Source organism: Charadrius vociferus, unplaced genomic scaffold (genome assembly GCF_000708025.1).
Source record: "Charadrius vociferus isolate BGI_N301 unplaced genomic scaffold, ASM70802v2 scaffold1277, whole genome shotgun sequence".
NCBI classification, from domain to species: domain Eukaryota; kingdom Metazoa; phylum Chordata; class Aves; order Charadriiformes; family Charadriidae; genus Charadrius; species Charadrius vociferus.
In genome coordinates, this window is record NW_009649323.1 from 1 (window position 1) to 11269 (window position 11269).

Consider the following 11269-nt stretch of genomic DNA (forward strand, 5'->3'; position numbering starts at 1 on the left):
ATCTTGTCTTTGTGGCGGAGCTGCATTTCGTTGTATTTCCTGAGGAGGCAGAGAGATAAACGTCAGGCTGTGAAACGCTTTTGTGTTCTGGGTCAAGAGCAAGGCAGGAGATGTCCTGTATTTATTCAGGCTCTTCAAACCCTGAACCGGGAGCCTCAGCCATCTCCCCAGCTCCTCTTTGGCTGCACAGCTAAAGGCAGAACGAGCACACCGGCTCTCTGGACTATGTCTTTCACTGATCAGTTTGGGGCAGGGGGAGGTTGTTGCAAAGGTTATATTGTTAAGTGTCAGCCAAATGGAAATCGATTGAGGGAAAAGGACCCAAAGCATTCCTCAAACCAACTCCCACCGTTGCAACTCCTCGTGCTCGCCCCTCTCGGCTCTTTCTACCAAACAGAGTTATAAAGTCACCGAAACTGGGAGTAATGGGGAAAGGGTCAGTTGTTTATTTGGGTGGGGATGTGGGTGGTTAAGGGGAAGTACTGGTGTATGGGGGGAAAAGGCAGACAAAGAAGAGTCCTAAACAGCAAGGGTCAGGCAAAGAGGTTGCAGAAAGACGTCTTTCTTCAGTGGGAGCTTCCTAGAGCTGCGACACTGGCATTAAATATTTGTCGCTACTGAGATGTGTGATCATTGCTCTCCCCCTCAAACTTGTCCCATTTAGGCAGTGTTCTTGTTTAGTTTTGTCCAGTTGGGACAGAAGGGAAAATCATGTCAAAACAAGAGAAATCTACCTACCACGTACGGGGTATTTTCCCACATTTGCTCAAAACTCATGACAAAAAGGCCACCTGGGCTTCAAATTAGATCAAAGGTGCTCTGGGGAGAAACAAGGAGCTCCACGGAGCATCTCTGCCAATGCCAGACCCTGAAGAGCGGCACTTGCAGCCCTCCTTAGGCACTCCTTTGTTTTCTGCGCTGCCTTTAGCTGAACACGACAGCAGACACGCAACTCATAATGTAACCGCACGCTGGGGTGTCAGGTTAAGGCAGATCTCTCCGGGCTAAATGCCTTCAACAGGAGAGACGCGACAGGCTACAGAACAGTCAAATGCAATGGCACTGCCAGGCACGTAACGGCAATTCCTGGGTACAGGGTTTTTTGTGTCTACATATCCCCTGCTGCTGCGTTCCTTACCTGACATACAGATCCTTCTGGTTCAGGAGACGCACTCCTTCCTCGTAAAGAGCTTTGTTTTCCTCCTTCAGCAGCGAAAGTTGCTCCGAAAGCTTCTGGTTCTCCTTCTGACACTGTAGGTGCTGGAAAACATCTATTGTTTATTTGTGTGTGTGTCCTCAGCTTTGGGGTCCCTCTGCTTCCTTTTGCTCTGGTATCCAAAGCTTCGCTGTCATAAATCCTAGCGGTTCCCACTACAGATAACACCCGTCCATTCTGCCCCCACGGCCACTGCCTCCGCCCCTTAGAGAAGGGGGAGAGTGAATTTCTGTGCTGCTGGGGGAGCTGTAGGCTTCAACAGGGTAGAGAAAGGTAACGCATCCTCCCAGACAGAGGACTCCACCACCATTTTCCTGCAAAAAGCTCCATGCTCTGCAAGAAAAGGGGAAGGGAGATGGGAAGAAGCCATCAAGTCCTCCTTCAGTGCCCTTAGAACTGCATTCCCTGGAAACCTGCGTGAGATGGGATGATGATTTTTCTCCAGCTCCTGTTTAAATCGGTGGGATCTGTGAGGGCTGGATTTGACCCTATTTCAGCAGTTCCCAGGCACAGATTTCACACTGTCCTGTTTTCCGTTAGAGCTCAGCGGTCTGCTCTGGGGCCATTCACCAGCACAGCATCACTTTGGCTGATGAGAACCCATCCGTGCTGCAGCTCACCTCGCTCGAGTCAGTTTTCCTCTCATCTTCTAGGACGTGCAGGGTCTTGGCCTGCAGCTCCACATGCATCTTGGCCAGCGACGCCTCCGTCTCCTGCGAATGCCGGAGCTGCTTCCGCAGCTCCTCCACCTGCTGCTCCAGGAGCTTCCTAAAAGCACGTTGGTGTGACAGTGAGATGTGGAGGCCAGCCCATGACGTGCCACCATGAATTCAAAGCTGGCTGGGATCTAAAAACAACATCACACTGCTCTGCACCTGCCCTGGGCAACACTGAGGGCAGAAAGAAATCAGTATATCTTGGTTGTCCCCATGTCGCAGGGGAAAGGGTGGATGATGTATCTGGGATCATCAACCCCAGCTGCACAAGGAAGGGGACTGCCATCATCTACAGGGTAAACCAGATCAGCGGGCTGGCAGGAGGGACCACGCACCTTCTGCAGCACCTGAAGGCTCCAAAAAGCTTTTAAATCTCACAAAGAAGGGGTCCTGTGGAGCTCTGCCAGGAACATTGGCAGGTCAAAAGGAGAGATAGCAGGCAAAACCAGTAGTCCAGTGACTCCTTGAGCCCACCTAGCGCTGGGCATGGAGCTGCAGGAGGTAGCCGGCAGCCTGGCACAGCAGCACTGGTTGGCACACACGTCCCCTCCGCGCGCAGCACAGGCCTTGCCCAGCTCTGGGTACCTTTTCAGCTGCTCCTCGTGGAGTTCTTGCTGCACACGAGCTTCATTCTCTCGGGCCTCCTTCAATTCCTCCTCCAGGAGTTTCTTGTCAGAAACACGGGCTTCGGCCAGCAGGAGTTGGTGTTGGGAATCTTTTAGCTTTTGCTGGAGTTTTGAAATCTCGGATTAAAATTGGACATGGATTAAACTTTCTTAATTTATAGGCCAGCATCTGAACCCAAGGGATTCGCATCCCTTTGATCCTTCAGTATCTGAGTGACAGGAATCAAAGATTTGCTTGCTTCTACTCAAAAGTACTTCTGTGTGTCTTTGTGTCAAAGTCCATTAAAAGTAAAACCTTCCCAACAGCTACCAGATTTTGGATCAGACACTGCGTCATGAACTAGCAACAATCCTTTTTGCACCTAATTTCACCCTGCACACTTCAAAACCGAATCCGACGATTAGTGCAGGAACACGGCAGAACCGACGCCGTGGAGAACACAATTCACCGCATTGCAAACACTGGCAAACCTCCTCGGCAAGAAGATGATCTGGGCTGCCCGCGCCTGCCAGCCCTACCACCAGTATTCTTGGAGATAGTGAGCTTTAGAGACAGGAGTTGAGCCATCAGATTTGGCTTCTATTGTTTTGATTATGCTCCCACCGATATCAGACATTTTCCCTAAAATATTTAGCCAAGTGATCTCAAAACGGACTACAAAAAATGGACTTCAGGGAACTGGTTCGTGAGCTGCTAGTGATTCTTTCTTCTGAACTACAGTTGCACAAAACTGCTAAAAACACACCTCCTGTTAATTTAGCTCGCGCTGACGAGTTACCTTTTTTTGTGCTTCACATACTTTGGATTTCTCCTGGGCGAGTTTCTCCTGCAGACTGCTCTGCAGTTTATCAGCCTGGGAGCACTTCAAGAGCTCTTGTTCGAGTTCTTTCACCTTCTGCTGGCTTTTTTCCCACTGTGCTGAGAGGGAGGAGCATGTTTCAGTTGTGTCCGAGAGTTTTGCCCTGGCTTGCTTCAGCTCAGCTTTGACCTGAGTTTCAGAAAAAGAAGAAAGAAATCAAGTTTGTACTTCAACATATGTCATGTGAAACGTCTTGATTAGGAAAGGGGCAAAAGGATTACCAGAGAGCAAACAAGAATAAAAGAGAAATACAGGGAGGAAGTACAGGACACACAAAGTTTTATTTGGAGGCAGTGTAGTTTCCATGAAGCTGAGACAGGGCACGCTCGAGAGCCCCACGTACTCAACAGCCAGATGTAAATCAGAGCCAGACTGCTGCCATGTCTAGTTGGAGGCCCGTAGCTTGCAGTGTTCCCCAGGGATAAGTACTGGGTCCGGTCTTGTTCAATATATTCATAGAATCACAGAATGGTTTGGGCAGGAAGGGACCTTGAAGACCATTCAGTCCCACCCCTCTGCCCCAGGCAGGGCCACCTCCCACCAGCCCAGGTTGCTCCAAGCCCCGTCCAACCTGGCCTTGAACACCTCCAGGGATGGGGCAGCCACAGCTTCTCGGGGCAACCTGCCCCAGGGGATCACCACCTGCACAGGAGAGAATTCCTTCCTGTTATCTCATCTAAATCTCCCCTCTTCCAGTTTGAAGCCATTCCCCCTCACCCTGTCACTACATGCCTCTGTAAAAAGTCCATCCCCAGCTCTCCTGTAGCCCCTTCAGATACTGGAAGGGGCTCTAATGTTTCCCCGGAGCCTTCTCTTCTCTGGGCTGAACACCCCCAACTCTCTCAGACTGTCCTCCAGCAGAGGGGCTCCAGCCCTCGCAGCATCTTCATGGTCTCCTCTGGACCTGCTCCAACAGATCCACGTGCTTCTTATGTTGAGGGCTCCAGAGCTGGATGCAGTACTCCAGGTGGGGTCTCATGAGAGCAGAATAGAGGGGCAGAATCCCCTCCTTCACCCTGCTGGCCACACTTCTTTTGATGCAGCCCAGGATACAGTTGGCCTTCTGGGCTGTGAGTGCACATTGCCAGCTCATGTTGAGCTTCTCATCAACCAACACCTCCAATTCCTTCTCCTCAGGGCTGTTCTCCAACCATTCTCCACCCAGCCTGGATTTGTGCTTGGGATTGTCCCAACCCAGGTGCAGGACCTTGCACTTGGTCATTAACAACTGGGATGAGGGGACAGAGTGTACCCTCAGGAAGGACCAGAAGGCTGGGCCACCATTCAATGAGACCTGGTCAGGCTGGAGAGTTGGGTGGAGAGGAACCTAATGAAGTTCAACAAGGGCAAAGTGTAGGGTACTGCATCTGGGAAGGAATAACCTCATTCATCAGTACAGGTTGGGGGCTGACCTCCTGGAAACCAACTCTGCAGAGAGGGACCTGGGAGTCCTGGTGGATAAGTTGTCCACGAGCTAGCAATGTGCCCTTGTGGCCAAGAAGGCCAATGGTCTCCTGGGGGGCATTAAAAAGAGCGTGGCCAGCAGGTCAAGGGCGGTCATCCTCCCCCTCTGCTCTGCCCCAGTGAGGCCACATTTGGAGTACTGTGTCCAGTTCTGGGCACCCCAGTTCAAGAAAGACAGAACTGCTGGAGAGGGTCCAGCGGAGGCTACGGAGATCATCAGGGGACTGGAGCATCTCCCTGATGAGGGAAGGCTGAGAGCCCTGGGGCTGTTCAGCCTGGAGAGGAGAAGGTTGAGAGGGGATCTCATCTATGCTGATCGATATCTAAAGGGTGGGTGGCAAGAGGATGGGGTCAGACTCTTCAGTGGTGCCCAGCGACAGGACAAGGGGCAACGGGCACAAACTGGAACATGGGAGATTCCATCTCAACAGGAGGAAAAGTTTCTTTCCTGTGAGGGTGGCAGAGCACTGGCACAGGCTGCCCAGAGAGGTGGGGGAGTCTCCTTCTCTGGAGATAGTCCAAACCCTCCTGCACAACCTGCTTTGGGTGCCCCTGCTCTGGAAGGGGGTTGGACTGGATGATCTCCAGAGGTCCCTTCCAACCCTGACCAGTCTGTGATTCTGTGAAATCAGCACCTCAGACCTCCCACAGCTTGTAAAATGATGTCATGCTGTCTTCAAACAGTTCTCTCTGCTCTGTTCCTACCTTGGTGCATTCCTGTTGGAGCAAGAGGTTTTGCTTTTGTAAGTCAACATTCTTCTCCCTTTCGTATCTCAGCTCCCTCTCAGCTGAGCTGCACAAGTTCTGAACACGACGCAAGTCCTGCCGCAGTTGCTGCATTTTTTCCTCCTGTTGCTGGAATCTCTCCTCAGACAAACTCTGCAGGAACAGCAAAACCACACGGGTTACTTGGAAATTAACTTCAAGGAAAGATAAAGACTGGTAATTAAGAAAGGTACAGGTATGCCAGTAGGGTTTAAATGGGAAGATGGGTAAAGCCAGGCAAGCATTTCTTCTGCCCCCACACCACGTCCTGCTCCCTACCCTGTCCATCCCCTCAGTGAAGCTGGTACAACTCTTGAGGTTGAGGGAGAAGACGCAATAACCTGGATGAGGAAACAAATCCCTGTTAAATCTAACCTGTCAAAAAAAAGTAAAACCACCCAGGTTGCTCTTAACTCTTGTGCCAGAGCATCACTAAGGCAACTAAACAAGGAGTGGCAGAGAACCATAGAACGGTTTAGGTTGGAAGGGACCTTAAAGACCATCTCGTTCCAACCCCCAGCCCTGGGCAGGGACACCTCCCACCAGCCCAGGTTGCTCCAAGCCCCGTCCAACCTGGTCTTGAACACCTCCAGGGATGGGGCAGCCACAGCTTCTCGGGGCAACCTGCCCCAGGGGATCACCACCCTCACAGGGAAAAACTTATTCCTGATATCTCATCTAAATCTCCCCTCTTCCAGTTTGAAGCCATTCCCCCTCATCCTATCTCTACATGCCCTTGTGAAAAGTCCCTCCCCAGTTCTCCTGTAGGCTCCTTTTAGGTACTGGAAGGCTGCTATAAGGTCTCCCTGGAGCCTTCTCTTCTCCAGGCTGAACAACCTCAACTCTCTCAGCCTGTCCTCCCAGCAGAGGGGCTCCAGCCCTCGCAGCATCTTCATGGTCTTCTCTGGACCTGCTCCAACAGGTCCATGTCTTTCCTATGCTGGGGGCTCCAGGTGGGGTCTCACCAGAGCAGAGTAGAGGGGCAGAATCCCCTCCCTCGCCCTGCTGGCCACACTTCTTCTGATGCAGCCCAGGATACAGCTGGCCTTCTGGGCTGCGAGCGCACGTTGCTGGCTCATGTTGAGCTTCTCATCAACCAACCCAGCCACAACTCCCACAGGTAACAGGAACAAGGTGAGTCCTGGCAGCAGGTCGGGAACAGACACGCTGGCACAACGCGACAGCAGCCTGGACACCCTGAGGTGGTCACCGACAGTCCGTGATGGCATTCAGAAGATAACTGAGTTCTTTGGTTCTCCCATCTTCTTGCAAGTGCCTTGTACACAGACTAAAAGCTCTTCTCATGTTTGGTGTACCAAAGCCCTTCTTCCTAGCATCACTTGCTGTCGATCTGCATTCCCGCTTTGCATCTTCACCCTCTGTTCTTGGGACTAGATGAAATCCCCTGAAGATCAAACTTCCCTTCTCAGATAAATCCCCAGACAAATTCCCAAGCTGGGAACTCTTGATCTAGCACTGTGGGACCTGGCAATGTCATTTGTCCTTGAGATCAGTTAGGTTTTGTGGGGTATTTTCCCGCACCTGCTTCTATTGGGATCTTTTTCAGCATCCCCTCTTACACCTTGTATCCTGCTTTGGTCTGCTCTAACTCTACAGGTTTGCCGCTTCTCGGTATCAGCATGACTCTGATCCTCTCCTTTCCACTCCCAGTCCTGCCGACAGGCCACCCTGTCCTCTCTTCTCTTCCAAACTCTTGCGCGTAATCCTTGCTCCTCCTCAGACACACCCCCCCCGGCCTGGGTTTCTTTCGTCCTTTCTTCCCCTTTTGGCAGGGCTAGCTGCTCTCCCCTTTCTTTTTGAGATCACACGGTGAGAAAGGTGAACAAATTGCATTTAAAACACAGCGAAACGTAGTGATAACCAGGGGTCTCGCCTGCCAGCCTGCAGAGCAGCTGGAGAGCAGTAACGGAGACACGGGCACAGGGCTGCAGCAAAACCCAGCTGCTGGAGAGCTGCCACTGCGGCGCAGAAGCCGAGGGATGACTTCAAGCACTGGAGTGTAAGAGCAGAAAATCGCGAGGAGGAGCAGGGAAACGGCACAACTTCTGCCTCCAGCAAGAGCAAGACTGCTGTGGGAACAGCGAGCCAGCTCTGTTGCTCACACTCCGAAAAGGAGTTGAGATAGAGCTCCAAAAAGGTTTAAAACATCATTGAAGGACTGTGTCACTTATCTCTTTCGTGTGCGCTAGTGGGGCCATTCAGTTTATCCAAGTTCCCACTACATCCAAAGACACGACAGAAGGAAATGATAACATTCATAATTTCCAAACATTTTCCCCATGGAAATGAGCCAGTCTCATCTCCCCGCTGCGTGCTAGCACTACAGGACTGGCTTCCAGTCCACTTTAATTAGATTTTGCCACTAAATTAGTGAAAAAAAAGTACAGTGCAGATGGCAAAGCTGCCCATACCTGTTTAACGCTCCCATCTAAACTGCCTGTAGAGCTCTGCGACTCGAGAAACCTGCTCTCTCTACGTGCCATGCCTTGATTCAGCCTCCAAGTCTCTTCAAGCATGCTCTCTCCCTGCTCCCGGGCAGTCAGGTTATCTTGTTTTAGCTGGGCAATTTCTTCCAGTAACAACCGTTTTTCTTCATTGCTCTCTTTTAGCCGCTTTTCTAGCTCCTCCCTCTTCTTGTTGCTTTCTAGTAATGCAGAACTTGAAGGAGAAATAGTAAAGGAGAGAGATAACTATACACATCCAAGGGAAACCTCCCTCTGAAGGGGGAAAACCTGGGATACGAGACTCCAGAGAAACAATCAAGGCAACTGCTCAAGTATCTCAGGAGGCTCCAAAGGGGATTTAATCCTGGGTCTAGAAGTTCTGGGCAAGGGTCAGTCTCCCCTGGACACTGACCCACAAAAAAAAAAAAAAAATGTGTGTCCAAAGGGCCATCTCTCAGTCATTCCTGAGTAGGAAACACTCGCGTGGGGCCACGTGAGCTGGGCTGCGCTCACAAGCAGCACAGCAGCACTGGCACACCACCATGCTCTATGGAGATGTGGGCTCAGGTCTCCCGATCGAGCTGTCTGACTGATCTCAATACGAACTATATGTCCTTATAAGCCTGCCTGCCTGATCCTGGTGTTCCGTTATCTCAGTACCCAGTTATCCAGGTAACTGAGCCGACTGTAACTACGCTGGATTTAATCCAAGTTTTTACTTACTAATGAGATGCTGAGCATGGATGCTCCAACTCCAAATTTGTATTGCTCTACTGAAAAAGGGGAGTCAGGGGACCTGTAAGAGCTTTATTTACAACTCGACGCCTGCTGACACCTGCCCTCTGAGGACAACTGAAATCCACAGCAGGATGTGTGCCGGCAGCTGCCGGCAGCAGTTAACCCCGGGGAGCCCACAGTGGGAGCTCTCTGGAACCACACAAGTCCAAATACTGCCTCACTCCAAGAGAAGAAGCCTCTTCCCTAAGGACAGCTCTCACTTATGCCATTCAGAATCTGAAATAGCTACAGAAAAAAAAAAAAAAAGAAAAAAAAAAAGGTTTCCTCCTGATGTCATCCTGATCATGATGTCACTAAGGGAAATGCTTATTCACCAAAATCTCTACCCAGAGACAATTACACGATAAGGAAGACACAAAGCTGCTGTGCCCAATTTTGCCACACGCAGCACTACAGAGATTTTGAAGACTAAAAAAATTAGTCAGCAAAGATTAGGAGCAGAAAATACCACAGGTCTTGTTAAGGTTTACCAGAGCAGTTCTTGTTCATCTCTCAAGTTTTTGAGCTGTTCTTCCAAAAATACTACTTTAGCCATCTGTTCTTCATATGTCTTGTCATCTGTACATGGATCTTCATGTTTCTGCTCAAGTTTGTTAATCCGTTCCCTTTCTTGTAGATGTTCAGAGACCTGTAAGGTCAAAAAACACCACGACTCTGATTTTCTTTGGTCTCATGGAAACCTTTTGAGCAGTATAAGACTATCTGGGGGATTCCACCAAGGCACGGCTTGTGATTCTGTAGCTAAATTACTGTAGTTCTTCACCCTTGAAGATACATGTGCAAGTCCTTTTCTCTGCATGGGAAGTAGCTGCATGTATACTATCAGCAAATCGCATTTCTTTATTTGGTTTCATCCTTCCATTGCCTATCTGTAGTTCAGGGCTTTATATCACATGCCGTATTTCTTTACAAAACTAGAAATTCTTGGAAAAACGGGAAGACTACAAGGTATGTATTCAGCTGTCTCACACAGAGAGCATCCTCCATCCAAGTCAACCCAAACCAGCTTTCTACGCATGGCTGCTCTCCACTTTCAACGTCACCTAATGCCGTAACACCAGGCAATGGCAGACCCAAAACCTGAGACATGAAGAGAAGATGCCAAGAAAATAAAAGGGGAGAGAAGGGATGGCAGAAGCAGTGCACAGGGACATAGGGACTCCCAGACTGGATCAGAACCAGAATCTGCCCAGTCTAATATCCCCTGCTAAGCAGTGGTGAAACCAAATCCTTCAAAGAAAAATGCTATTAAGTCCACTAAATGCGAGCAATGACTTTGATTCCCAAAGCTTTTTAATCAATGTCTCTTTCGGAGTGCACGCTAGCACTAATATTTCAATTGCAGGTCGCCTTCTCTACACCAAGATGAATTTATTGATATTTGAGCAAGATACACTAGCAGTTTCTGACTGCATCAGACACCAGAACAACGGAGACTTCTTTACCTTTCTCACCTCTGTATCTAACAAAGCATTATCTTTTTGTAGCTTCTCATGGGATACGTTAATGAGACCCCTGCTTGCTGATGTTGTTTGGAGACTCAGGGAGTTATTACAATGGCTTGTAAACTCTGATTTTGAGTCAGACAAGTGCTGGTGAGGAAACAACAGGAGGTAGTGGATGTAATACACCTCTAACTACAAGCTCAGAAAAAGCTTTCTCCTCTCCCATGTCCAAAAACCTCTTAAAAACAAGAAGAGAGTTCCAAATGAACACAAAGAACTCTTTTCATAGTTCATACTGCATCCGTTCGTAGCACATCATTAAAGTTTACAAGCACAAAAATACTATCCAATTTACTCTCCCATTCTGTGTGTTGGACATCCTGACAAATACAACATTGAAAAACCTCAAATCTTGACCTCCAGGTGTGTACCACCCATGAGAACCTGACGATTTCAAGCCAAGCTAATTTCCAGCACTTGTCTCAATACAGCTGCTCTATCAAAAGGGAATGAACCCATTTGTGAAGTCAGGAATCCCACCAAACACATGCAAAGTCCACTATTTTAAAGACTGTTACAGTCTAATGCAGGCCCCTGGATTTCATCCAGTGGAGGTGTTGGTGGGTGAGAAGCTGGACATGAGCTGGCAATGGGCACTCACAGCCCAGCGAGCCCCCGGCACCCCGGGCTGCATCCCCAGCAGCGTGGCCAGCAGGGCGAGGGGGGACTGTGCCCCTCTGCTGCGCTCTGCTCTGGGGAGACCCCCCTGCAGTGCTGCCTCCAGCTCGGGGGGTCCCACCAGCAGAAGGAGACGGAGCTGTTGGAGCGGGGCCAGAAGAGGCTCTGGAGATGCTGGGAGGGCTGGAGCCCCTCTGCTGGGAGGACAGGCTGGGGGGGGTGGGGGGGGTCCGGCC

At 50.1% G+C, this 11269-nt stretch overlaps 1 protein-coding gene across 1 annotated transcript in view; it reads right to left on the minus strand.

The window, feature by feature from the left end:
- Nucleotides 1-8: 8 nt before the first annotated feature.
- The window catches only part of CCDC30 (coiled-coil domain containing 30), a gene marked incomplete at its 3' end in the record, with an annotated part of 32319 nt that continues 21058 nt past the window's right edge, over nucleotides 9-11269 (minus strand). Inside the window, exons 11-19 of the mRNA XM_009889469.1 lie at nucleotides 10365-10502; nucleotides 9381-9538; nucleotides 8080-8326; nucleotides 5588-5761; nucleotides 3338-3547; nucleotides 2518-2675; nucleotides 1837-1984; nucleotides 1139-1260; nucleotides 9-39 (exon numbers count right to left, since the gene is read on the minus strand). Of these exons, the coding sequence (XP_009887771.1) occupies nucleotides 9-39; nucleotides 1139-1260; nucleotides 1837-1984; nucleotides 2518-2675; nucleotides 3338-3547; nucleotides 5588-5761; nucleotides 8080-8326; nucleotides 9381-9538; nucleotides 10365-10502 (1386 nt within the window). The remainder of the gene's footprint in view (nucleotides 40-1138; nucleotides 1261-1836; nucleotides 1985-2517; nucleotides 2676-3337; nucleotides 3548-5587; nucleotides 5762-8079; nucleotides 8327-9380; nucleotides 9539-10364; nucleotides 10503-11269) is intronic.